Source organism: Dasypus novemcinctus, chromosome 26, assembly GCF_030445035.2.
Source record: "Dasypus novemcinctus isolate mDasNov1 chromosome 26, mDasNov1.1.hap2, whole genome shotgun sequence".
NCBI classification, from domain to species: Eukaryota; Metazoa; Chordata; class Mammalia; order Cingulata; family Dasypodidae; genus Dasypus; species Dasypus novemcinctus.
Window position 1 is genome coordinate 53,818,852 of NC_080698.1, and position 26,260 is coordinate 53,845,111.

Below are 26,260 nucleotides of genomic sequence, written 5' to 3' on the forward strand. Positions count from 1 at the left end.
GCCTGGGGTGGCAGAACTTGTCAGACCAACCCGATCTTTAGCGGGGCTGGAGCTGAGTGTCCAGGCGCTGGGGAGCCTTTGAAGGTGTTTGAGCAGAGGAGTAGTGTGCTCGCAGGTGGCGTTTGGGAAGCTTAATTGGCAGGAGCGTGTGGGATCATCTGCGGTGCCCAGGGGCTGTGACACGCCGCGGTGGTCATGATTACTTGCAGAGCCGATTTAATTTGAAGCTCAGAGGAAGAAGTCCAGGCTCTCTGACAAATCCCTGAGCAAACGGGATGCGTGTCCTTCCCTGGAGGGCACCGCCGTGTCCTCAGCACCGTCCCGGGGAACCGAGGTGTATAAAAGCTTAAGTGGTGCCGGCAGGGTGGCTGCGGAGGCTGGAGGAGAGCCCTGCGAGCACGGGCCGGCGCTCCCCGCACGCCACCCACATCTGTCCTTGGGGGGAGCTGCAGGGGTGCAGGCGAGGCTTGGGGTTCAGTTTCCGGGAGGTCGGGAGGGAATGAGGTACAGGATTTGGAGGAGGGCGGTTCTGATCTGAACCCCTGCTTGGCTGTGTGCCGATAGGTAGGCGCCTTGGGCGCTCCACCTGCGCAGTGGGGCCAGCAGCCCCTGGCGAGCCGGGAGGGCTGCGAGTGCGTCCACTCAGCCCTGGGGGGGGGACCGGTTTGCATTTGGGTTCCAAAGACGGCAGCTGAGATGGAAACCCGGGGCATCGAAGTTGCCGCGAGGGGCCCCCTGATTCTCCCGAGAGTGGGAGCCACGGCTTTGTGTAGGCGCGGGCGGCTGCCTGGGGTCCCAACAAGCTGCTCCCGGTGGGATCTGTGGGTCCCGTGGGGTGGAGGCCACGTGGTGTCTGCAGGACCACGTCTCCGCTGTGCTGTCCACTTGGGGTCCCTCCCGGCCTGCGCAACAGATTTGGGCAGATTTGACCCATGCATCTGGTGAACGGGTTTTCTCTCTTGACAGGCGCCCACCCTTGAGCTTGCCTGAGTTAGGCCCACACATCAGGGGGCTCTGGTCACAGTTGTCAGGACGGGGCTGGAAGCTGCCCCGGCCCCAGGACCCCCCCAGCTCCTACCCTGCACTCCCCACAAGCCCTGCCCCTCCTCCTGCCCCACGCCTTGCCCTTCTCCCCCCAGGAGAACGGCTCCCCTTCTTCGGCTCCAGTTCCCAGCTGGACAGAGAGTCCAGTCCCTTTTCCGTAAGTCAGGGCCGGGTTTCCAAACACCATGGCCCGCTCTTTGTCCTCGGCAGGAGCTCCGGGGTCACACCAGGACCTGTCGTTTCCCTGTCCTTTGAGCCTGTGCGGTGCTTGTGGACACACGTAGGCCCACTTTGCAGTTGGTGTCCACAGGTTTTCAGAGCTCGTGCTCTTCCTGTGGCCTTTGTGTTCTGCCCCTCCCGGCAGGGCGGAGGCTTGGGTCTGGGGTCCCAGCAGTGGCCACGGGCAGGGCAGCGTGCCTGGAACTGTGTCCCAAGTCAATCACAGCGTGGAGAAGGTTTGTACACAGATGTGCATTGCAGCTCTGTTCCTGAAAGCCCCAAAGTGGAAACAACCTGGGTGTCCATCAACTGGGGAATGGATAAACACAGTGGGATGTCAGCAATGAAGAAGGAATGAGCTATTAAGACACACAGCAACATGGATAAGTTTCAGAAACTTGCTGAGTGCAAAAAGCCAGACACAAAGAGCATATTCCATTTATGTGAGGGGTGAGGCAAAGTGAACTACGGTGAGACAGAAAGGAGCTTAGTGGTTGCCTGGGGCTTTGGGGAGGAAGTAGGGAGTACTGCTGATGGTTCGGGGTTTCTTTGGGGGGTGATAAAATGTTCTACCCTTAGTGGTGATGGCTGCCCAGCTTTAAAGATGCTGAAATTGACTGAGTTGCCGCATTAAGGGGTGAGTTTTTAGTATGTGTATGACATTATTACTTTTTTAAAGCTAATCCGTGATGGAATAAAATCAGATTGGAGTAGTGATTGCCTCTGGGGTGGGGTTTGAGTGGGAAGGAGCATGAGGGAACTTTCTGGGAGGAGAGCCCTGCTCTGTGTCAGGACAGGGACCTGGTGACACGGGTGTGTATACTTTGTCAGAACTTGTCCGCTTAAGATTTGTGCAATTGTCTGTGTGTAACTTTTTCCTTAAAAAAAAAAAGAAAGAACCACAAACAAATATTGAATATGCATGTGAAAGTATTTAGGGATGAAGTGTTCTGATGCCTGCAGATTGCATTCAGATGCATTAAAATAATAAGATGGATTGAGAAAGGGGTAGAGATGCAACAGCCAGGCAAGTGTGACGAGATGGTGGCTGGAGACGCCAGGCGATGGCTACGGGTAGGCACTGCTTAAGGTCTCGGCTTTTTGGCACATTTGAAAATGTTCACAATAAAAGGTTGCAGAAAGAAAAACACAATGACATGACCCACCAGAATGGTTTTTTAATAAATAAAGGTGAAAATACCAAGCAGAGCAGCCGCTAGTAGCAGCATAACTTGATACTACTATTTTGGGAAGACTGTTTGGCAGTAACTGCTCAAGCCGATCATTTGCGTGCTCTGACCTAGCAGTTCCCCTCCTAGGTGTGTGTACCCCACAGAAATGCCTAACTATGTTCAGCAAGGGAAACCTACAGAAATGTTTACGGCAGCCGACATATCACAGCGCCAAGGGGAACACAACCCAAATGTTCACCGATAGCACGAATAAACCTAATATCCGTCCCTATGGTGGGGTAAAGGATGTGGATAAAGGATCTTCAGTGTCCAAAAACTGTGGAGGAATCTTGAGCGAAAGAAGCCCGACACACAAGCGTTTATGATCTAACTCTATACATAAAACCTGGAAACAAGCGCAACGGAGCTGTGCTGATAGAAGTCAGGGTGTGGTTCTCTGGGTAGAGGGTGGCTTGTGACCAGACCGGCCCCAGGAGATTCTGGGGTACCTGTAATATTTGGTTTCTTGGTCCAGCTGCTGGATAGGCCTGGGTGTGTGAAATGAAAAAATTCACTGCAAATTGTATTCTTACGGAATGTGCACTTTTTGATAGAAAACAATTACACATGACTGAAGACACATTTGAATTTTAAAAATACCTGACTGTGTATCAAGCCCAGGATGGAAGAGGGGCTCTGGGCTCCGGGCCGTCTTGTCTCCTCTCCTGCAAAAGGCAAGGACGAGGCGGTCAGCGGGCTGTCTCCCCTTCTTACAGAGAGGCTCGCGCCGGAGCTCGAGCACTGCGGCGGCGTCATGGTGAGAGCTGAGACCCCGGGGTACACCGCGCTCCTCGTGAGCTACAAGCACAGCCATGTCCACCTGAGTGCCAGGATCACCATCGCTGCCTACCTGCCCCTCCAGGTGAGCAGGCTCGCCCCCCCGCCCCCCTTCCATCAGACGAGTGCTGCGGGCGCACTCTTTATAGTAAAACCCCCACTGTTCAGAAGAGCTCTTGGAGAGTGACATCCCCCTGTGACTTTTCCGACCCAAATTGGGAATTTTTTTTTTAAGATTTATTTTTATTTATTTCTCTCCCCTTCCCCCACCCCCAGTTGTCTGCTCTCTGTGTCCATTCTCTGTGTGTTCTTCTGTGACTGCTTCTATCCTGATCAGCAGCACCAGGAATCTGTTTCTTTTTGTTGCGTCACCTTGCTGTGTCAGCTCTCTATATGTGCAGCACCATTCCTGGGCAGGCTGCACTTTCTTTCGCACTGGGCGGCTCTCCTTACGGGGCTCACTCCTTACACGTGGGGCTCCCCTACGCGGGGGACACCCCTGCGTGGCAGGGCACTCCTTGCGCGCATCAGGACTGCGCGTGGGCCAGCTCCACATGGGTCAAGGAGGCCCGAGGTTGGAACCGCGGACCTCCCATGTGGTAGGCGGACGCCCTAACCACTGGGCCAAGTCCACTTCCCCCAATTGGGAATGTATATGAAGGAGAGCACTCGGGCTCCCTGCCTCTCCTGCCCGATGGCGGGCGGTGACCGCTGAGGTGGGTGGTGTCCCGGGAGACCCCACAGAGGCCCGCTTACCTCTGACAGCTTCAGAAATGTGGGTGACAGGTGGCAACAGAAGGGCGCTCCTGGTGACCCCCAAGTTGTCCTGTGGAGTCCCTGGGGACCCCTAAATTGGGGACAGCCGTCCTGGGGTGTGGTGCAGCCTCAGGGGCTCAGAGACCCAGGCCAGGCTTGGGCCAGCCACCTGCATGAGTCAGTGACCACGGCAGCCCAAGTCCCTGTTTCCCCAGCCGAGCAGGGAGGCCGCCGCAGCCTCCAGGCCCAAAGCCGCGTGGCCAGGATTAAACCTGGGTCTCTCGCTCCAGGACTGGCTGATTTCATGGCCCTGTGCCTGCGGTGCCCCGTCTTGAAAGGGGGCCAGGAAGGCGCCTGGGTCCGCGCGGCGTGGGGAGGATTAGATGAGCTAATGAGTGGAGTGGGCTGGGAACAGGGCCTGGACCTCATGGAGCTCCGTAAAGATGAGCTAGCCAGACGGAGCAACGGGAGAGCAGACCTTCCTCCAGGGGCAGGCAGCGGCTGCGCGCGGTCGGATGGCGACCGCAACGGTCACTTCCTTGGCTGCAGCCTAGCCAATTGCAAAGAGACCCTGCGAGGCTCGGCTGGGGTGCACACCGCCTCTTGTTTCGGGGAGGGCTGCAGGGTTGTCCCGGGGAGTCACCCCCAGCCTCCCAGGCTGGGCTGTCGGCGCGCCTTTCCCTGGCCCCTCGCCCGCCTCTGCGTCAGGGGCGTTCCCTCCCTGCGTCGTGTCCTCCTCCCTCTCCCCCGGTGGAGACAAGCTCGGTGACATTAGGCTCTTTGGTCTGAGAAACCCTGGCCCTGGAGTGGTGCCTGGTACAGAGCAGATCCCAATCGAGGGGTGGTTTTTGGTTCTGGAATGAATGAGTAGAGAAATGTGCCCAGGGGGACCCAGCCAGGCCTGAAATCCAGGCCTCCTGGCCCCCAGACCCCAAATGGAAGCTAATTGTAGATGCCTACTGGGTATAAAAGGCGTGGCCCCCTCCTCCTGCAGTCGGCCGTTTGTTCAACAGATACTTGTGAGCACTTCCTCTGTGCCAGTCCCTATGTCCTCACGAGCTGGCATTCCAGCAGAGAGAGGAGTAGGGACAGACAGGAGCAAGCCAAATATGTAACATGTTAATACTCAGGCCGTGAAAAACGTCGCGGGGGCCCTCTCACTGAGCAGGGCCCTGCAAGAGGTGAGAGGGGTCAGAGAGCAGAGTTTGAGGAAACTGAAATCTCTAAGTTGGCGTCAGGCGTCCTGGCAGATGCCCTCCCACCGCCTTCCACGAGATGCAGGCCCTCGTCCCGGCCTGGCCCTGATGAAGGCAGCTTCCCGACTGGACAGCGTATACAGGAGAGGAAGATGGGCATGGGTGCCTCTCCTTTGCATCTTTCTTTTGCCTCGGTATCCATTAAGATCAGGTTTATTTGCAAGTAACAAAACGCAAATGAGGGTGTCTTAACTAGTAGAGAAGTTCACTTCTCTGTCACGCAAGAGGTCAGAAGTGGGCAGCGCAGGGCTAATGTGGCAGCTCTGTAGTCATCAGGGATCTGGGCTTCTGTCTTTCCACTTTATCATCCACTTTCATCCTCAAGGTTGCCTCATGGTCCAAAAAGGCTACTGGAGCTCCAGCCAGCACATTCACATAACAGAAGGGCAAAGGGGCTCACGACGCAGCTGAGTTATGTTTCCTTTGGTAACCTTGTCAGGAGTTTAGAAGAGCAGTTCCCACTTGCATCTCATTGGCCAGAACTTGTCTTTTTGTTTTAATGCCACACCTAGCTGCAAGAGAAGCTGGGAAATGTTTTAGCTGGGCAGTTTGCCACCCTGAATAAAATGGGGGTTCTTTCCCTAAGAAAGAAGGGGGGTATAGAAACTGAGAAACTGGGAAGGCAGCTAACAGTCATTGCCACAACCTACGTTTCTTGGTCCATCCGTCATTTCACGCTGCAGATAATCCCTGGATACGCGGGGGCTGCCAGTGCCCGGCCTGCGAGGCAGGGACCTGGTGAGAAGCCCCCAGTCTCTGCCCTGAAAGCTGCTGGTCTAGGGGGCAGCAGGCATCCAGACCCCTGAAGTCAGCAGAGCAGAGGGAAGGATGAGTCCAGGGAATACAAGTCACAGGTGAGCAAAGAAGTACAGACAAGCCGCCTGGTGGAAGGCAGGCCTGGGGGCCCGGAGCTCGGCGCGTGGGGAGCTGCAAGGACTGTGGTGCCTTTCGGGGGGAGATAGGAGGTTGGAGGTGGTGGTTAATGGGGTCAGTTGAGAAGGGTCGAGTGCTAGTTTCGGAGTCCGGTATTCTCGTCTAGAGTGGCAGCTGGCGAAGGTCAGGGTCAACATCGACCCGCACGTGAGAGCCTCGTGGCTGGTGGGAAGGTGAATGGGTGTGGCTTGAAAGCACAATGTAAGGACCCCCCCATCCCCAAAAGAAAGATGGCTCTGCAGATCTTGCAGGCATGCCCCCGCCCTCTGGCTTTCAGCTGACCTCCTCCAGTCTGACCGGCCAGGTCTAGGTGACCTCCAGGCCCGTGCTTGCCGGGCACCTCGTACTCCTCAGCTCTTGTCTGCTGCAGGGATTCAGCATGCCCTTGACCCCCCGAAGTTCACTCTCCGGACACCCCTGCGTGCCTGGGACTGGGGGACCCCACCTGCTTCATGCTGGCAATGTCCGCATGGCCTGGGACGTGGGTGCCAGCATCTCTGGGCACCCAGGTATGGGTGTGGCCTTACTCTCCGACTGCCCAGCCCCCTCTGCTTCCAGATGCTGCTCCCAAGAAGTGTAGACGGACTCCCCTCTTGTTTCACAGACCAGGAAACCGAGGCCCCCAGAGCAGGCGTTTTTGTCCCAGGTGCATGGTTCCTTCTCTGCCTGAGTATTGGCACTCCAGCACCCACGGAAGAAGCTGTGTAATTTATGAGCGTCTCTCATTAGCTGTGTTGATTATTACCCTGCCTCCTTGGCACAGGATTCTGTGACACTTTTATGCCTGAGAGGAAAGGGAATTAAACTGGGAGGTGATAATTCATGTTCTCCAGTTGCTAATTATTGGACATGCAGGCACCTTCGCACAATTCTTTCCCTTTGGGCTGGTCGTGACAAAACCAAAATCGTTGGCACAGTGTACAATGGCCTGCTTGGCCCATCGCGGAGTGGTTCTGGTTGTGGCAACAAGACTTGGGTCCGAGTAGGGGATTTGGAGTGAGAACACCCCTGGGCGCACTAGCCGGGTAAACATGGATACATTGGTTTCACTTGGCTGGGATTCGGGTTTTCCACCTGTAAGATGGGACAACAGGGTTGCTATAGCAGAGGCCATTTACTGAGCACACTCTGGACCTGTGTTCCAAACTTTTCCTACAGGCTCCTTTGAATTGCTTCAGTCCCCCCATGAAGCCGGAGTTTGCGTTATTCCATATTACAGATGGGGAGACCGAGGCTAGCGGTGATGAGCTTGCTGGAAGTCGCACACTAGCAAGTGGCAGCTTTGTTCCAGTTGTGGGGATAGAGGAATAAATGAACAAAGCTAAAATGGTACAGGATAGAGGTAAGGGCAGTAGAGCAACCAGCGGGAGTTCTGGGAGGAAAAGCAGCTCCTGCAAAGGCCCTGCGTGAGAGCAGCCATCTACACGCAGAGGGTGGGCCCTTTTGATGTCTCCAGAGCCTGGGCATTTGAAATCTAAGTCGGGGAGTGGGTTTCGGTTGGGGGTTCCTGGCTCCTGGGAATTGTGTGTGTGTGTGTGCAGGGAGGGAGGCCCAGACAGAGTCCATAATCTATATCAAATTCAGAAAACTGTTCATACTGGAAAAGTCTAAAGGACAGAAATCTCATTTGAAGAATGATACACTTTCCTTGCCAAGGGTTTGGTGTACTGTCCAGCCAAGAGCGCCTGAGCCCAGGGACCCACACATTTCCCCCTTGGCTCTCCCCCCAGCTCTGTGCATCTTGCAGCTGTCACTCAGGTGAGGCTCCCATCTCCATATCTGAAGCGGCAGCTGACTGGGGGCTGCCACTGGGGTCCAGGACAATGGGTGACGGCCACATGGTTGTAGTCTGTACATGCAGTTGGAGGGTTAGGAGCCCCAACACACACAGGGGTGATGACCTGGGAGGAGCTGGACGGAGCTGAGCAGAGGGTTGGGGCCCAGTGGAGTGGACCATGGGTCCAGGAAGGCCTCAGGCCCAGCAGACCATTACGAGACAAACTGGGAAATGAGGCAGAAGTTGCATGTATTGGGCCAAGTGGAAGTAGAAGGAGGCTGGCGCTAGGTGAGCATGGTTCTGCCCAGGCTCATAGTACTGAGATATTCCAGCAAGACACAGCCCACCTGCCTGGCATCTGTGCTGTGCCTGTGGCAGACATTACTAATCAATCCCGGCACCTTTTACTGCTCAGTGTCAACTGCCCTCAGAGTCCAGCTCTGCAGACCCCCCTCCCCCTGGCAGCCGTTTCTGCAGAGCTGATGCTTAAGGAAAAATATCTTTGCACTCTTGGTTTCAAAGATACTAGGAATCATCAGAATCATGAGAGTTGAAGAAATTGTGTAGTCTGAGGATGAGGGACTGGAATAGGCTTGGTCATTCCAGCATTATGCTTACCAATCTGTCCTACACTCAGATTAATTTGTCTATTCTCTTCATTGTTTTAGGGTTTTCTTTGTGTCTTTTTTATTTCCTTTTGTTTTTCAAGTACGTAAGGTATTTATGTAGTTGCAAAGTTAACCCCGTATTAAAAGGTCTACTCAGAAGTCTGGCTTCTTTCCCTCCCCTTCTACCCTCTACCCCTGTCCCTTGTAGATAATTAATTTTATTAGTTTCCAGTTCAGACTTTCTTGTTTTTTTGCAGAAATTAACAAGAATGATTATATGTTTAAGAGCAGACCCCTTCTCTCTTACCCAAAAGTATGTTATATGTTCTTCCCTGCATCTGATTTCTTTACTTTACTAAATAATATAACCTGAAATCTGTACAGAAGGATCTTTGAATACCCTGTTGTTTGGAGAGACCATCATTTCTTTAGCAGTCCCCTGTTGATGGATATTTGGGCTATTTCCAAGCGTTTGCAGTGAGTGGTTTTATGCCTGTGTCCACGGGGGTGTATTTTCAGAGGACATTCCTAGAAGGGGTGTTGCTTGGACAGAGGGTAAAGAGCACCTCTAATTTTAGTAGATCTGGCCCATTTCCCCTCCTTAGGACCGTTTGACAATCTCACCAGCAGGGTGTGAAAATACACATTCTCTACAAGACATGCCAACGGCGTGTGTGGTCAGACTTCTGGATTTTCACTAATCACACGGCTGAGAAATAACAGCTCAGTGTAGTTGTAATTTCTTCCTGCCTTTAAAAAAATACTGTTTTTCTTTTCTCATGTGGTTTTTTGTTTCTCATATGATTGAGACGATGCTGGGGACACAGAAAGAAACAGATACGCCCTACCCTTCTCAGGGTGACGGGCACCCCGAGCAGATCATTTCTTGGTAGTATGCTGAGCGCCAGGCAGGCAGGGCCCAGAGGACAAACCTGCCCTGCGGGGTGGACCTCCCGGGCTGGGGAGCACGGGGGCCTTCCTGCAGGAAGGAGAGCCGAGGCCTGAGGTGTGAGTCGGCGTTGCCCAGGGGAATAAAGCTGGCGGGGGGAGCCTCTGCGAGGGCACGAGACGAGAGCGTGGCGTGCTGAAGAAGTGCTGCCGGCGGGAAGCTGGGTGTAGGGGCAGGGGCGGCTGGGATGCTGAGCCTGTGTTCCAAGGGCAGCAGGGAGCTCTGGGGTGGTCTAACGCAGGGGGTCTCGGGCCAGTCCGTGATCCAAGAAGGTCGCCCAGTAGCCCTAGGAGGGTCGGGTGGAGGCGGCCCGACTGGAAGTGTGTTGACACCCGAGGGCTGGCCAGGAGCCTCAGCGGGACCCCGTGGGGCAGGGAGACCGGCAGGACTCCTCCTTCTCTGCAGCCCAGCTGTATCCACGGAGGAGGTGTCCCCGCTTCGAGGGACCCCCACTTCCCAGAAGGGCTGTCCAGCCCCCTGCTGTGGGGTGAGACCGGGTCCTTTCCTACAGACCCAGTGGGGAAGCAGGTGTAGCTCGGTAGTTGATACCTCCTTCCCGTGTACGAGGTCCCGGGTTCAATCCCTGGTACCTCCTTAAAAAAAAAACCCTACGAAGTGCTGCCCTGTTCACGCAGGGGACTCCAGGGCAGGTTTTAAAAGTTACACAGGAAACCTTGGCACAGTGGTCACCATAGGCCTGGACAGCAGATGCGAACTGTTCTGTAAAAAATAAATATTTTCAACCTCCAGTGTTTACTGGGTACTTTCAGGACTTAGTCCTTTTATTTTTTACTGGGTACTTTCAGGGCTTAGTCATTTTATTTGCCAATTCACTCATTCATTCAACAAATAATGCTTTTTTTTTCTTTTAAGATTTATTTAATCTATCCCCCCGCACTTGTCTTTGTGTTTACTGTCTGCTCATCTTCTCTTTAGGAGGCACTGGGAGCTGAACCTGGGACCTCCCATGTGGGAGAGTGGCGCTCAATCGCTCGTGCCACCTCAGCTCCCTGGTTTGTTATATCTCTCATTGTCTTTCCTCTTTGTGTCTCTTTGTTGCATCATCTTGTTGCATCAGCCCACCATGCCTGCCTGTCATGCCAGCTCGCCTTCTCCAGGAGGCACCGGGAACCAAACCTGGGGCCTCCCATATGATAGGCAGAAGCCCAATCGCTTGAGCCACATCCACTTCCCAACAGATAATTCTTGAGCACCATTATAGTATCAGGTACTGTTTTAGGTGGTGGGAACAACACGGACAAAGGCTTTAGCTCATGGAGCTTATGCAGACATTGCAGGAAGTGTGGAAACGCAGTGGAGCTTGTAAGGGCAGGGAGACCACCAACAGTTACGCCACGGCAGCCTGCCCGGCTTTGCTACATCGTCTAGTCTATGTGTTGCTTTTGGGGATTTTTTTGGGTGTGTTTTGACAACACTATGATCAAATGATGCAGTCACCACTAGCTCTGTAGATAGCACTTTAGGAGCTGGCTTAATGTCCCAGTGTGTCGATACACCATGTTTATTTTACCAGCCCGTTGCTGTGGATTTAGACTGTTGCCCGTTACTTGCTGTAATAAACGAGAGTGTGATGTACATTTCTTTGTGCATAGGCTTGCTTCTCTCATTCCTCTTCTCTTGTTCTGATAAATTCCAGATAGGGAGGTCCTGAGTCCAAGGGCTATGGATATTTCCAAGGATCTTTGCAAGTTGTTTTACGGAAAGGGCAGATCCCTTTGCACCACCTTAGCAGTAGAGCAGAGGGCGGGGACTTCCTTCTGTCCAAGAACTCTCCTATCCCTTATTTCTTGGACCATCGCGGTGCCTCTGAGTGTTGCAGATGGGGAAACCGAGTTTGAAGGAGACGGAGCTCGCCTGCCGGCCCGTGGTGAACGAGCAGCACCAGGGCCAGGATCTCCAGCCCCTGCCCGGGCCGCCTCCCGGAGAAAGCCGACCTTCTCCCTCTTCCTTCCAGGCTGTGGACCCCTCCTCTGCCGCCTTGGTCACCCTCGGCTCCTCCAAGGAGCTGCTGTTTGAAGGGGGTCCCCGACCCTGGGTGCTGGAGCCTTCCAAGTTCTTCCGGAACGTCACCCCTGAGAATGCGGACAGCGTCAGCCTGGCCCCCTTCGGCCCTGCTGCCTCCCGGAATTACCAGCAACACCGGATCGTTGTGACTTGCCAAGCCTTGGGCGAGCAGGTGAGCGGGGAACCCCCCACCCCCAGACCCAGCTGGCCCAGATTCGTATCCAGAAGCCACGCTCTCTGAGTACCCTTCTGTTGTCCTCTCATCTTACGCTTCTTCCTTACTTGTTCAAGTAACCTGGAGGGATAGCTGCTCCTGCTGTACCCATTTCACAGACAAGCAGACTGAGGCTCAGGGAGCCAGCACCAGGCAGCTTGAACGGGATGCTGCCGTCGGGCCCCTGGTACGCGCTGGCTTTGGTCAAGAGCCAGTCCTGGGTCCCTTTGCACTGCAGCCGGTCCTCGTCCCTCTCCTGGCTTCAGGACAGCCCCCACCCCACTGGAGGGTGGGCCTGGGTCAGGGGGCCCTTCCCCATCATGCCACTCACTCACCTGGGGCGTGGAGGAGTGGGAGTGGAGAGCCTGCAGGTCAGAGAGGTCAGGAAAGGGTGAGGGACCCCTGGGCCTGGACCCTCTGGAGCCACGGAAAGCGCATGTCATTCGCGAAGGGGGGGGCGCTCCCGGGGATGCGGCCGTTCGCTGCCCGTCTCCAACCATTTGCATGAAATGAGGGGCTTGGACTCCGTTTCTGAGATCCCACTCTAAAAGCAAAAGCCGGCTTCTTTTTCTCTTGCACCCTTGACTTCCGTTCTGCGGAGGGGCGGGGCCTCGCCTCCAGCTGGGACCTCGTGAGGTCCAGTGAGGACCCTCTGTCCCGAGCCCCGTGGCGCTCAACCCACCTTCCTGCAGCACAGCCTTTCTCCTGCCTGCGCCTCATTTTTTGAGCGTACAGATTCCTCGTTTAAAAACTTGCACGCTCGTGGTTTTGCCAGTGCCACCTTGGGGCGTTCCTTGTAGGAGGTCCCTGGAAATCACCAGGGTCACCTGCTCCACCTCTTCTTTGGGACGGGGACAGACGGTGGTTCCGGCTATGGGGGCACCTGGGGCTTCCCTCTGGAAGCCTCTGACGTAGCGAGAGAGCGCTTTCCCGGGCGCTCACTGCGCCTGGGGGACCCCCTGGCGGGGTGGGTATCGTCATCATCGCTCCCGTTCGACAGAAGGGAAAGCCAAGGCCGGGGAGCCCCCCGGGAGCGGAGCCTCCGACGCAGGCGTGTCTGCTTCCCCTCGCCCGCGCAGGTCATCGCCCTCTCGGTGGGAAACGCGCCCAGCCTCACCAACCCCTTCCCCGCCGTGGAGCCGGCCGCCGTGAAGTTCGCCTGCGCCCCGCCCTCCAGGCTCACGCTCACGCCCGTCTACGCCAGCCCCCGGCTGGACCTGTCCTGTCCACTGCTGCAGCAGAGCAAGCAGGTGGTGAGTGCGGGGCTGGGGGGGAGGTTCTCGGGTCGCGGCTGGACAGGAGGGTCTCCACTGCCTTAGCCCCCCGGTCTTAAGGGCTGTAATGACGACGGCAAGGAACCGGCCACCTGCGTCCCCCAGTACGTGCGGCCAGCCCAGGTGGATGGTTTTATTCATGTTTCACGTTCATCTGGTGAAAAGAGAGTCCCCTCTGATGCCCAAGTCGGCTGACGCTCACCGCCTCTTTCTGCCTGGCACTTGGCTGTTTGTAAACCATGTCGTTTTCCTCTCTCACCCGAGAGTGCTGAGGTGGGGGCATTGTGTCAGCGAAAACTGTGCCTGGGGGGAGAGCGGAGGGGGCTGCTGAGGAGAGGGGGCTGGCGGCAGCCCTGCCCGTGGGGTGGGTGGCATGGGATTGGAGGTCAGTGGTGGCCATGAGCTAACGGGCCCGGCAGTCCCGCCTCCAGGTATATACCCCAGAGGACTGAAAGCAGGGACTGGAGCCGATGTTTAAACAACATCACAGCAGCATTATTCACAGTAGCCAAAAGGTGGAAACCACCCACGTGTCCACCAGCAGATGAGTGGACACAACCTGGCTGTGTCCACACGGTGGAATACTACTCAGCAGTGAAAAAGAAGGGAGTTCTGCGCCATGGTACGGTGTGAACCTTGAAAGCATGCTAAGTGAAATAAGGCAGGCACAAAAGGACAAGTATTCTATAAGTCCACTTATACGGAATACCTAGATTAAGCAAAGTCACAGGGACCCAAAGTAGAGGAGAGGTTGCTAGGATTTGGCAGGTGGAGTGGGGAGCAGGGAGGGGATACAGAATGGGTGCAGAACTTCTGCTTAGGGTGGTGGGAAAGTTTTGGTCATAGAAGATTGTGAAGGGAACTAATACCACTGTTCACCTAAAATTGGTTTAAAAAGTTTTCACGTTATGGATTCCCACAATAAAAATAAGGCTTTTCAAAGAAAGTAAGGAGGCGCCCAGATAAGCAGGCTGGGAAGCGCCCTCAGGGAATTAACCGCTTCAGAGGGCCGCACCCCAGCTTCAGGTGTGCGCGGTAAGAGAGGCCAGCTCAGAAGAGTGAGGTGCTCCCGGGAGGCAGAGCCGGCAGTGCAAAGGCCCTGCGGTGCTCTTCCTGCCCACACGGCCATCTGAACTGCTGTGTGCCAGGAACGTCCAGCCCCCTGCCTCGTTCCGCCCTCACCCTGACACCTGCGAGGCAAGGCTGCTCCGCCCACTTGCAGCTTTCAGGCTGAGGCTTGGGGTGAAGCCGTTTGCTCAGGGTCAGAGGCAGATCTGTCCACCTCCCAATTCAGAGCCTTCTCCGGGGCCGCCGAGCTGCTTGTCTTCTCTCAGCCCGAGGCTTGTGGCCAGTCCGAGGCATGTCGAGCTCCACTCTGAGTGTCTGGTGTTCTCCTGGAGCCAGTCTGGGGCCAGCACCCTCTCACCGGTCCCCAGTTTGCCCCGAGAACGCCCTGTGTCTCCTCCACACATGTACCTGGGCCTTTCTGAAGCTGCTGATGTTTCCAGCCCCTCTCACCTTCGGAGCAGTGGGATCTGGGAGCTGACTCCCCGGTGGTGCGTGGAGGAGGCGTGCTTTGTGTTGAGGGCACGTGCATCTCTTTGAAGCTCGAGGGGAGCTGCCCAGCTCTGGTGCCTGGGATTTGGGAAACAATTTCATAATCCACCAGGAGATAATATGACCTCGACTCTTCCCTGCTAGACTCTAGCTCAGCTTTTCCTCCGGTCACTCTGGCTGTCCCCGGGGCTTCACTGAGCACATGGTGCTGAGACAGAAGAAGCTCCCTGGATCTGTGGGTCAGCCTCCACCTTTCTGGATGCTGGCCCCATACGGGTTGGTGCCTGGACAGTATTGGTTTAAAGGAAGAATTCTGCTCTCAAACGTTTAGAAGATAGATGGATAGAGAGAGAGGTGGATGGATGGATGGAATTCTCTCAAATGTTTAGAAGATAGGTGGATAGATGGATAAACAGATGGATAGTAAACAGGTGGGTGGATGGATGGATGGATAGACACCGACAGACAGATGGATAGATAGATAGGCAGATGACTGGCTGGCTGGATAGACCGATAGGCAGGTGGATAGATGGATATGGCAGATATGGCAAAATGCTGAAAGTCGGTGGAGCTGAGTATCTGGGTAGAGGGTGTGTTGGAATTCTCTGTATGGGTTTTGTACTATTTTTGCAACTGTCCTGTAAGTTTGAAATTATTTCAAACAAAATGTTAAGAATAAATAAATGAGGATTCTTTGTCATCGGCACGTCACATCTCCCCTGGCCCTAGAGATGGTTCTTCCCCTTAACCCCAACAGGGACAGGATACGAGGAATCTCCACCTTGTTCCCTCGGGACAGGTAAGGAGATCAAGCCCTGTGCCTCTGGCAAGAAAGCAGCACTCTGCCCACCTCAGGCCGGTGCTCGTGGTGTGTGCCCACGGCACTCTTTTCTAAGCCGAAAACCAGTGTGCAATCAGAAAAGGGCTTCTTTCTTTCCCTGCCTTTGGGAGCTATTTAGCTGAAAATTCTGAAAGTTTGACATTTAAATAGCTTTTATATACTTAGCAAATTATCCCTTGTGAAAAGAATAAAATAAAAATCCCAGAATCTCCTGGAAAAATCCAACCTTCTGCGTCCATCCCTTTATGCAATCAGGAGGCAGCGAAAACGCACCCTGCCCCTGCTTCGGGGACTGCGAGGCCCCGGCTCAGACCCCACCCGGCCGGGCAAACTCCCCTCCTTTGATAAGTGGCGACGACAGTGCTGAGCTCCTCAGGCTGTTGCAGGGATCGATTGTGGCTGCGCAGGGGTATCTGGGGTGGGGTGAATTACGGGCTCCAGTGTTAACATGTTTTTGGTCTGGCCCAAATGAAGGAGGGTGGGTCCTAAACCAGGTTACTGAAGACCTTATAAAGAGTCTGAAGTCAACAAAAATAAAATAAAAAAGAAAGGAAGGGAAGCGGCTGTGGCTCAATCAGATGGGCTCCCGCCTACCATATGGGATGTGAACCCAGGGCCTCCTTGTGAAGGGAAGCTCGCCCGCCTGCTGCGGAGTGCCACCCGGCTCACAGATACCACGGAGAGCCGACTCAGCAAGGTGACGCAACAAGAAGAAGGCAGAAAAGCGAGAACACAGAAGAGCCCGCAGCGAATGGACACAGACAGCAGACAGCAAGCAAGCCGCAAGGGGAGAGGGGGAATAAATAAATACAGACACAGAAGAACGCACAGTGAATACTCAGAGAGCAGACAGCACTCAAAAGCCACGGGGGGTGGGGGAGAGATTAAAAAAAAAAAGAAAGGAAAGGCCATGTGTTGTGCAGTGGGACAGCAGGAACCCCAAGGATGGCCAACAGCAGGTGCCAGAACTCTTGGGGAGGAGGCTGGGCCGGCTGGTTTCTTGATGCTGAGTCCTGGGCTCTGAAACCGGAGACCACAAATTCCCACTGTGCAGGCCGCGCCCTTGCGTGGCGTTTGTTATAGCAGCCTGGCATACTAAGTTATTCTCTTCTTTTTAAATGTAATTGTATTGAGGCATCTCGTTCATGCATGAACGTACGTAAGCAGTAGTGTACAGTAAAAGTGAAGGGACAAAAGAAACGTGTATCGTCACGCTGGGCTTCCAGGCAGTTACTCTCTTCTTAATACCTTCCTGTTCACCCAGGGTGGTCCTCCATAGGCTCTGCGGGGCCCTTAAGCAAGCCCCCATCACTTTCCCTCCTACCGCCCCCAGCTGCTCTCAGACGCCTTCATTCTGTGAACGCGCTCTTAGCTCCCTCCTCGGGGTGTTAGCACCTGCTCTTCCCTCCACATGGCATGCTTTGCCATCCCCCCACCCGGATAGCCCCATGTATCCTCCCGTCTCCTCCAGTTTGGTGACACCTTATCTAAAGTATCTCCCCCTCTCAACATTCTGTTCTCCAGATCCCTTTTAGCACTCTAGAATTACCCTATTTTATTCTTTGCACATCTCATTGTGCATCCATACTTATGCACAATGTATGTACGGATGGATGAATGGATGGATGGGTGAGTGGGTGGGTGGGTGGATGAGCAAACAGCAAACATGCCTTGTTTGTGTACTCCTGTCTTCTGCTCTTGACCCTTGCAATCTCAGATGCCCAGGGAAGCGAAGCAGCGACACTGTTAAATAAAGGATTAATTGGGGAGCACGTGTCCTCTGAAGGGGCAGCGCTGTCCAGGGAGAATTCAACCCCTGGCTGGCCAAATCTTCTCATGCTCAAAGAGGACAAAAAATCTGATTTACCTGCATCTTTCCTGACTTTTAAACGTTAGCTGCTAACCAAAAGAGCCGCATCCGTGGGCCGTGTTGCCCCTGGTGTCTGCATTCATATGCCCTCTGGTTTAGTGCAGTTTTCTCTTTCTCTTTCCTCCTTTTATTATTTTAACTTGGTTGCAATCACATAAAAATTGCCATTTTAACCATTTCAAGCGTACAGTTCAGTGGCGTGAAGTGTGTTTACAGTGGCATGCGACCCCCAGTGCCGTCCACTACCAGAGTGTTTTCATCACCCCGTCAGAAGCTCTGCGCCGTTAAGCCATGGTACCCCCAGTCTAGAGCTGTCTCTCTTGACTGAGAGCTGAGGGTCTGGCTGCAGAGCGCGGCTCTAAATTGGCTTGCGTGGGCCGTCGATCCCGCCAGGAAATAATGGACCTCGAACACGGAGTTGCCTTGTGATCCATCAGTGCCCGGGTGCAGGAGCCGTGAACCGCTCAGGCGTGGCTCCTGCGATTTATGGCCTCATTAGGGGACCTTGGAAGAGCTATAGCCCTGCCGTCCGTCCTGGGCGCAGTACCAATTTAATTTTATACCTCTCCAAATCCAGAGGCCACACAAGACGTGTTTGCAGAGTAAATTATTGGTGAGGCAAGACACCGCTCGGCGAGTTCTCTGAAGGAGTGGAATCAGACCCCAGGCTGACGCCAGGCTGTCCAGCCCGCAGCTCCCTCTCACTGAGCACCAGGGAGAAGTGAGGCAGTGTCGGGAGGTGCAGGGCTTTCAGGTCAGACCAGCCGAGTTCCTCCCCCAGACCTGCGCGACCTCGGGCAGGGTGCTCAGTGCCTCTGAGTCTCCGTCTCCCCAATTGTAAAATGGGAAGAATGCTGCCATTGGAAGGATCCAGTAAGGGTTGGGAGCTTGCGTGGCACTCGCTTTTCACGTCTTTCTCTGGGATGGCAGGAGGAAGGAAGAGCTTTGGTTTTCCATCCTGGGTTGCATCTGGGCAAGAAACCGGGTGCTGAGAAAATGCTCTTTGTGGTCCCTGCTCTACAGGCATATCTCCCCATCTCACGTCCAGAATAAGGGCAAAATCCTTTGTATCCCCAGATGATGGTGCTGATCTGTTGTTAGGAAGGCATGCATTTAGGATTTGCAACATGCTTTTGTTAATAGCAAGCACTCTCTTGGTGTTTGGCACCGTGCCCTGGGCAACAGAGCTAGAAGGAGTTGGGGAAGAATCCTCACGGTGGAGGGGGCAGTCTGGGGAGTGTATCAGTCAGCACATGCTAGATTATGCTGCAGTAACAAACAGCCCGAGGATCAAGTTCATTTCTTGTTCACGCTGCACATCCATCATGCGGCAGCCAGGCAGTCCTGCTTCTTGTCATTCCGAAGCTTAAAAACTGTGGAGCAAGGAAGCAGATTTGGCCCAGCAGATAGGGCGTCCGCCTACCACATGGGAGGTCCAAGGTTCAAACCCCGGGCCTCCTGACCTATGTGATGAGCTGGCCCATGTGCAGTGCTGATGCATGCAAGGAGTGCTGTGCCACGCAGGGGTGTCCCCCACGTAGGGGAGCCCCACGCGCAAGGAGTGTTCCCCGTAAGGAGAGCCGCCCAGCGTGAAAGAAAGTGCAGCCTGCCCAGGAATGGCGCGGCACACACAGAGAGCTGACACAACAAGATGACGCAACAAAAAGAAACACAGATTCCTGGTGCCATTGATAAGGATAGAAGCGGTCACAGAAGAACACACAGCGAATGGACACAGAGAGCAGACAACTGGGGGGGGAGGAAGGGGAGAGAAATAAATAAAAAATAAATCTTTAAAAAACAAAAACAAAAAAAACTCCAAAACTGTGGAGCAGCTGCCGTCTTGGAGGTGGAGGGAAAGAGAGCGTGGCAAATCATGTTCCGGCCATGAAAGCTTCCCCCTGGAATTGACGCCAATTGCTTTGGCCAGTGACGTGATCCCTCCTAAGAGAAGGACCGTCCTTCCTGCTGGACCCGTGCCTGGAAGGAGAACTGGAAATACTTGTGGACAGTGCTCAAGTGCGCCCACACTTCCCTGCTGGGTGTTCGCTTGTAAGGAGCCAGGCTCTTGAAAATGACCTCATGCAGTCCCACTTAAAGGAAAAAAAATCCTAGGAGGGAGGTTCCGTTGCGATTCTTCGTAAATGGGGAGGCTGAGGCCCCGGTGGTTCGTGGCTTGCCTGGGGGCTGAGAGCGGGGACTTGAATGCAGGCTGGGCCCGCAGTGCTCACTGCGTGGCCGCTCTGCTTTGCTGCCTTCCCCTTGCTGCCCCCGTGCCGTTTGGTGGGGGGCAGGATGGACTAGATTCAGCCTGCGTCCCCAGGGGAGCATTTGCCTCCTGGTGAGATAGAGGTGGAGTGGTGGGAAGACGGGGCTGGGGACCTGAAGTCCCGGCTCGGCCGCTCCCCGGCTGAACCTCCTCCGATCGGCTCCTTGCCTTCCCTGAGCACTTGTCCCACCTCCCTGGGACGCTTTCAAGAGCAGGTGAGAAGTCATCTCTGAAAGGAGCTTTGCAAACGGAGCGGCTCTGGGAGGTTGCAGTGGCCGTGATTGGCACGTGTTGGGCCAGCCGGGGCGGCTTCCTGGAGGAGCTGGTGAGAGGGTCTCGGAGGCCCCCGGGGTTTGGGGGTGTGAGGGGAAAGCTGGCTGGGAGCGGGGTCTGGAGCGTGCACCCCACCGCGGCCCTGTGGCCGGTCGGGGCTGGTCGTTCTCGGTTGCGGGGCCTGTCCTGTGCAGTGGGGGGTTGCAGTGCAGCCTCGCTGACCTCTAGCCTCTGGCCGTGATGGCCCCTCTCCCAGCTGTGACAAAAACCTCTGCATATGTTGTTGGATGTCCCCCAGGGGGAGGGGCAGCAAAATCCCCCCCTCCCCACTGAGAACCACGGCCTGGAGTAAGACACCGGATCGAACGGGGTTTGGGGAGTCCCTGACCTTTGGCAGCGGTGGGGATTGGGCCGAGTGACTCGCCCGCACTCCCTCCCCAGGCCCCCCTGAGCCAGTGGACCCACCCACAGGGAAGCGGCGGGGTGGGGGGTCCGCGTTGAATCGGCCTTTCAGGAAAGCAGGTGGCGCAGATCCTGGAACTGCCCTGGCCCTCGAACCAGGAGCTCCCACCTGGAATCCACCCAACGGCGGAGTGGGAGGGCGCGGCACGTTTTGGCCCAGAGAAGTTTGCCGCGCTGCTGCTCGCGGCGGCGCGGCCTTGACACCTGCCTTCTCACAGGTCCCCGTCTCCAACCACCGCAGCCCCCTGCTGGCCCTGGCCGCCTACGATGAGCAGGGGCGCCGCTTCGACAACTTCAGCTCTCTGAGCCTCCAGTGGGAGTCCACCCGGCCGTTGCTGGCCAGCGTCGAGCCTGACCTGCCCATGCAGCTGGTGTCCCAGGACGACGGCAGTGGCCAGAAGAAGTTGCGCGGTGAGCTGGGGTGGAAACCCCGAAGTCAGGCAGCAGCACGGCGAGCCACTGTGCTTGTTTAACCCTGCCAGAAATGTGGGGCGTGAATTGGAATCCCTGTTGTAGAGACGGGGAGACCCAGGCTCGGGGTACACAGCCGGTATGTACCCCAGACCACGGAGCAGGGCTGCCAACCCCTGCGTGACTTCGTGCCCAGCCTCCAAAGCCTGCCGAGCCGCCCACGGTGGCGTCCACTCCCCGAGCTCCTCTCCATTGCTCCTGGGGCCTTGGCCAGGGCCTGTTCACGCTTACGTGTCCCACGGTTTGGGCAAATTCGGTTATCTATTTTTAGGACCCTGGCAGATTCAAAACTGAAAACCAGAAGGAGGAGGGAGGCTGCTTGGGAGGCAGCAGTGAGGCGAAAGTCAGCGTCCACCCCTCTCTCCCTGGGCACAGGTTTGCAGGCCATTTCGGTTCACGGGGCATCGGGAGCCGCAGCCATCTCCACCACCGCGACCAGCTACCAGCAGTCTCACCTCAGTGCAGCCAGAGCGAAGCGGCCGGTATTTCCCAGGGCCCCTGGCGGGCGGGGCCGGGGGCAAGGCGGCGGTCTTTCTTCCCAAATCCCTCCTGCATTTGCACAGTGTGCGAACGTCCCCTGCCTCCAGCCCCCCCGACCCACGCGCCCTCCGCTCAGGCTCCCAGAGTGATCCAGCTAAGAGGCAGACCTGGTCCCGCTGCCTGTGGGCTGCAGACACGTCCCAGGTGGCTGCCAGGACCGTGAGGCTCCCCTGTCCTGCCTCTCTGCCCCTCCCCTCACACGCAGCCCCCATCCGGTGCACCCGGGGGGCTCACAGCCTCCTGCACCAGGTCCCACTGTCTGAAGGCCCCCTCCTCTCTCGCACTCTTTGCTTTTCCCCACCAGGTGGCCTTCTGCCCCTTTTATTCCCAGCTAAACTGCCAGCTCCTCTGCAGTGGTCCCCAAAGCCCAGGGGCCGAGTAGCTGCCTCTGCCTCTGACCTCAGAGTCCCTGTGCTTCCTGCTCTAATGACACGGAACCCCCCCACTGTTGCGGGCACACATATGTCATCCCCCACTGGACCCCGCCTCCCTGCCCGCATCTTTATGGGCCTTGGGAAGAGGCACTGCCAGTGAGGGGCACATGGGGGCGCTTGTGGAAGTGGGAAGGGCTCCCCGAGAAGGGTTCTGCCTGGACCCCACCTGAGCACGTCAAGGGAGTCAGTAAACTTGTGTGTTGAGTGGGGCGGAGGCAGCTGGGATGGGAAGGTGGGGCTGGATCACGAGGACTGTAAATGCCAGGACGAGCGGTTTAAGTGGTCTCCGGGTAGTGGGGAGCAGTTGAAGGTTCTTGAAGAGAGGCAGCGTTGGAGGAGGCTGGGCCTGGAGGGAGGTCGCTGCTGCAGGCACACACCTGCCCCTGTCCCTCATGGCTGGCGGCCCCCTGCCCCCACATCCTCCCCGGCACCCAGAATCCGTTGGCTCGGGGATGGCCTCAGGCCTCCTCCCTGGGCCCTGAACACGACTAGCAGGTCCGCCGCCAGGGCTTTCGTTCTTTTTTTTTTTTTTTTTAAAGATTTATTTATTTAGTTATTTCTCCCTCCCACCCCGGTTGTCTGTTCTCTGTGTCTATTTGCTGTGTCTTCTTTGTCCGCTTCTCTTGTTGTCAGTGGCACGGAAATCTGTGTTTCTTTTGGTTGCGTCATCTTGCTGTGTCAGCTCCCCGTGCATGTGGTACCATTCCTGGGCAGGCTGCACTTTCTTTCGTGCTGGGCGGCTCTCCTTACGGGGCGCACTCCTTGCGTGTGGGGCTCCCCTACGCGGGGACACCCCTGCGTGGCAAGTCACTCCTTGTACGCATCAGCACTGCGCGTGGGCCAGCTCCACACGGGTCAAGGAGGCCCGGGGTTTGAACCGCAGACCTCCCATGTGGTAGACGGATGCCCTAACCACTGGGCCAAGTCCGCCGCCAGGGCTTTCGTTCTCAGGCTCTCTTTGCCTTGCCGGCTTTCCCCCTCGTTACTCGTTTATTTTCTGGCTTTCGTCTTTTCGTTTTTTATTATGGTAACATATATACCACCTAACCTTTCCCGTTTTAATCACCTCTGAGTATACAGGTTGGGGTGTTAATTGCATTCACGACCTTGTGCTCCCATCCCCTCCATACTTCACCAAAACTTTTCCATTGCTCCCCGGAAATGGGGCTCCCCCTTAGTTATTCACATGGCTCCCTCTTCACTTTCTGGGGGTCTCTCTCTGCTCACACGGCTCCCCTGGAGTCACCCTGTCTCTCTTTTACCTCGCTGGCCTCTGGCCTGCGCGCCCACGTTCTCTCCATCATTGATTCACTGTGTCACCTTTGTGTTAGGCTGTGGCCTCCCCGAGGGCAGATGCTGTACCCGCCCAGCACCTCGAGCAGAGCCAGGCCCCGAGCCAGGGTCAGACACGGGGCGGCCCAGCCCTCTCCCTCGAATGCTACCCTGGGAGGGCCTGGAGGTAGTGCAGCCCTGCCAGAGGGATCGGGCCCTGTTCGCGTCTCCGGTCAAGCTGGAAGACGCTCCCACAGCACCCTCCCCTCCGGCGGGTTAGGGCCTCCGTGGTCCCAGACCCCTGTCCCAGGGTTTCTGATCCCCACCACTTGCTGGTGAGTTCCTGAAGGCCAGGTTGTGTGCCCGCCTCTTCATCCCCAGTATGCCATGCAGGGTCCTGCAAGAGGGGACGGGGGGCGAGCAGGCCTGGCGGTGACCAGCTCTGATGGGCGTGGGGGACGCTGCCGCCCATTAAGTCTGGCAGGACTGGGGAGGAGGCTTTTAGCTGGACTCAGAAGTGTGGTAGTTGTTTGTTTGTTTTTTAAAGATTTATTTTATTTATGTATTTCTCCCCCACCCCCACCCCATGTTGTTTGCACCGCCTGTCTGCTCTCCGTCTGTTTGTTGTGTGCTCATCTTTTTTTTTAGGAGGCGCCAGGAACCGAACCTGGGACTACCTATGTGGGAGGGAGGCACCCAATGGTTTGAGCCTCTTCTGCTCCCTGCTTGTTGTGTCCCTCATTGTGTTTTCCTTGTTGTGTCTCTTCGTTGCATTATCTTGTTGCATCAGCTCCCTACACCATCCCATTGCGTTGGCACGCTGTTGTGCTTGTCTTCTTCAGGAAATACTGGGAATGGAACCCGGGACCTCCCGTGGGGTAGGTGGGCGCCCGACTGCTTGAGCCACATCTCCCTCCTGTGATGGCTTTGTTGGGGCTTGTGCCCTGGGAACAGTGAGTGGCCTGGAGTGACATGAGCCATGCTCGGGCAACCCTTCCCATTCCCCTGGAGGGAGAGACCTGGGTGGCATCTGATGACCTTGACTTGCCTCTCCAGTCGGAGCCTCTCGTGCCTGTGTCCGCCTCCATCGAGCTGATTCTGGTGGAAGACGTGCGAGTGAGTCCAGAGGAGCTGACCATCTACAACCACCCTGGCGTCCAGGTAGAGCCCCTTCGCCGTGCCGCCCGGGGGGTTGGCGCATGTGGCCCACGGGGTGAGCCCCTCGCCCGTCGCCACCCAGGCCCGACCTGCTCCCTGCCTCCCCCGGCGCAGGCAGACCTCCACGTCAGGGACGGCTCCGGCTACTTCTTCCTCAACACCAGCGTCGCAGGCATCGCCAGGGTGGCCTACCAGGAGGCCGGGGGCGTCGCCACGGTGAGTGTGGGCGAGCCGCGCCACGTGGGCTGCCGCTCCTCCGGCCCTCGTGTGGTTAATGGATTAATTATTTTAAAAGCCAGCGCTTAATGCCATAAGCTATAATTAGCAAGGTCTTTAGATTGTCTGGCTCATTGTTTGTGAAACTTTAGTCATTTGCCATCTGCAGACTACCCACACTACTAGTTACCTAATGGTTTCCTTTCAATCAGTCTTTTCATTGAGATTAAAATATTATTGCATAAAGAGCATTGCAGCAACCATAAAGGAAATGATTTTTAAAAGGTTCAGCGGCGTTTTCTGTTTTTCCACGTTCCTTTCTTGACCCTCTCCTTCTTGCAAAGAATGCCTTCAGCCGTGCTTGTGTTATGAAAGAATTTAGCATCCTGCTCTTTTCAATTATTTTATCCTGGTTTTTTTTTTCTTCTCCAAGTTGCCGTGTAAGTAGGCTGATCGTTTTTAATGACTGCAGTCATTTGTACTTCGCCATTTTCTTCTTGTAGAGCATTTGGCTTGTTGAAATGTTTTCTGTTTTTTAAAAATAGCCTTGTAGTTTAGAGCAGAGGGGAAAAAAAGCAAAAATTTAAAAAAAACAATATCCTAAATGTCTGTAATCTGCAGGATGGGTTATTATGTGATCATGAAAAGTGAACCTACTTTCAAAGGAAGCTCTCACTCCTCTATGTGTAATCCCACTCGTAAGTCGTAAATAAAAGCAGCCAAAAAAAGAAGAGACAGTGACAGCCAAAGCGTGTTCCTCACCGTCAGCCGTGCTGTTGCCTTCCGAGCGCGCTGAGCCCAACACCTGCTCTCCTGGTGCTCAAGGGGGGTAGCAAGTGCTCGAGGAGAGCTGTGCACAGCCCGGCACCCAGGAGCTGTTTTCCCGGACTCAAGCGGCGCTTGGCATGTGTTAGGGTTGCAGAGAAGGCAGCGAGTGAGGGGAGGAGAGAACCTGACACCGTGCTCGCTTTTATTGTTGCCTTGTCTGTGCAGGTTAAATGACCACATTCAACACGCTTCCTCCCTTTAGGGCAGGCAACAGTTGAGGGAGCCTGTGTAGTGACCGCCTCCTGCACAGAAACCAAGCCAGGACACTTTGCCAACAGTTGTGCTGTGAATTTGAGGCATACCCAGAAATCAATTTCTGCAGGGTTTTTTTTTAGCTAGAACTCCCACACTTCCATCTCTCTGACTTCTTGTATCCCCTGACTGTCTCAACACAAGGGTCCCAAGATCAAATGCCTTGGGGATGAATCAGGTGTTGAGTTTAAGTGTGTGAGAGGCACAGGTTGTAAAGAACATAGCTGGAAGAGGCATGCTTTAAATGGCACCTGACGTCTAACTTCACTGGTAGGGAGCAACAGGGAGTGGTAGGGCCTGTGGCAAACTGGAGCGCATGGTCATGTCTAACGGGCAGCCGTGATGCACCTCTAGCTGATTTTTATTTTTGTTATTCTTTATGAACACTTTATTGAGAAAGAATTTACTTACCAGAAAAGGCACCCATTTAGGGTATATAATTCAGTGTGTTTTTAGTATAGTCACAGATCTATTCAAACATCACCACTGTCAATTTTAGAACATTTTCATCATCTCAAAAAGAAACCTCACATCCAATGCCCCTCGGCCCTAAGCAATCACTACTCTGTCTTCTTTGATTTGCCTATTCTGGACATTTCATATCAATGAAATCATAGAATTTGTAGTCTTTTGTGACTGCCTTCTTTCACTTAGCATGATGACGTCTATGTTGAGAATGTATCAGTCCTTCCTTCCTTTTTATGGCTAAAAATATTCTATTGTTTGATCATACCATACTTTCTTTATCCATTC

At 55.1% G+C, this 26,260-nt stretch overlaps 1 protein-coding gene across 1 annotated transcript in view; it reads left to right on the forward strand.

Annotated features, from left to right (window-relative positions):
* Positions 1–26,260, forward strand: part of NUP210 (nucleoporin 210) — a 122,741-nt gene that overhangs the window by 51,529 nt on the left and 44,952 nt on the right. Inside the window, exons 14-20 of the mRNA XM_058288876.2 lie at positions 3,212–3,357; positions 11,527–11,748; positions 12,870–13,043; positions 20,555–20,747; positions 21,183–21,289; positions 24,110–24,214; positions 24,326–24,427. Coding sequence (XP_058144859.1) covers positions 3,212–3,357; positions 11,527–11,748; positions 12,870–13,043; positions 20,555–20,747; positions 21,183–21,289; positions 24,110–24,214; positions 24,326–24,427 — 1,049 coding nt within the window. The remainder of the gene's footprint in view (positions 1–3,211; positions 3,358–11,526; positions 11,749–12,869; positions 13,044–20,554; positions 20,748–21,182; positions 21,290–24,109; positions 24,215–24,325; positions 24,428–26,260) is intronic.